Genomic DNA, 985 nt, shown 5'->3' on the forward strand with positions numbered 1-985 from the left:
GCAGCAGTTTCCCGGAGCCAGGCGCCGAGCGTGGCAGGAAATGGAGCGATTATCAGATTTAACTTGCCATAAAGTGAGAACGAGAGATGCAGTTAATTATTCATCTGAGGTAAAAGGGGAAAGAGAGACACGAGCCCTGCAGGCCCAGACACTTCAGGTGAGAAGGCACTCACACACACGCACACACACAGACATACACACACAGACATACACACACACACACACACACACACACACACACACACAGTCACACGCACACAGACACACAGATGCAGACACTCACACACACACCCACACAGTCACACACACACAGACACACAGATGCAGACACTCACTCACACCACACACACACAGTCACACACACACACACACACACACAGACACACACACACTCACACGCAGATGAAGAAACACACATGCACGCACACACAGATGGAGAAGCACACACACACACACACACACACAGATGCAGACACACACAGACGAAGAAGCACACACACACACACACACACACACACACACACACACACACACACACACACACACACACACACACTCATAGACTGCCTTTTGTGTGTCGTGAGTAAGTCTTCACATTCACAGCTGCTATGATATGATATGCTGTAAAGTCTGAACAACAGATAACAAGAACATAACAAAACAGAAAATAAATATGGAACGACACGCATCAACATTCACACAATCACTGACAAATCTGAGCGATAAGGTTCAACATATTCACAGAAATATCAAATCTGAGCCATGGTACGTCACTTGTAAGTCAGCTGACAGAAGGTTTATCCGGAAACAAAAACAAAACAACCGCAGAAACATGTGACAGTCCACTACGTCGCCGTTGTAAACAGGTGACAGGAGGCGACATGGCGACCTGCGCAGGTTACAAGGTACGAGGAGAAAAAAAAAGTTGTAGCATTTCGTCTATTCATTAATTGTTTCATACACAATGACAAAGGCAGCTCAGCCG

The 985-nt window shown here is 46.4% G+C and overlaps 1 protein-coding gene across 1 annotated transcript in view; it reads left to right on the plus strand.

The window, feature by feature from the left end:
• Positions 1-876: 876 nt before the first annotated feature.
• The window catches only part of LOC308164161 (TBC1 domain family member 15-like), a gene marked incomplete at its 3' end in the record, with an annotated part of 95,991 nt that continues 95,882 nt past the window's right edge, over positions 877-985 (plus strand). Inside the window, exon 1 of the mRNA XM_080538306.1 lies at positions 877-905. Within this exon, the coding sequence (XP_080394432.1) occupies positions 882-905 (24 nt within the window). The 5' untranslated portion in view covers positions 877-881. The remainder of the gene's footprint in view (positions 906-985) is intronic.

The sequence above is a fragment of the Nansenia antarctica genome (genome assembly GCF_963989245.1).
Source record: "Nansenia antarctica genome assembly, chromosome: 8".
NCBI lineage: Eukaryota > Metazoa > Chordata > Actinopteri > Argentiniformes > Microstomatidae > Nansenia > Nansenia antarctica.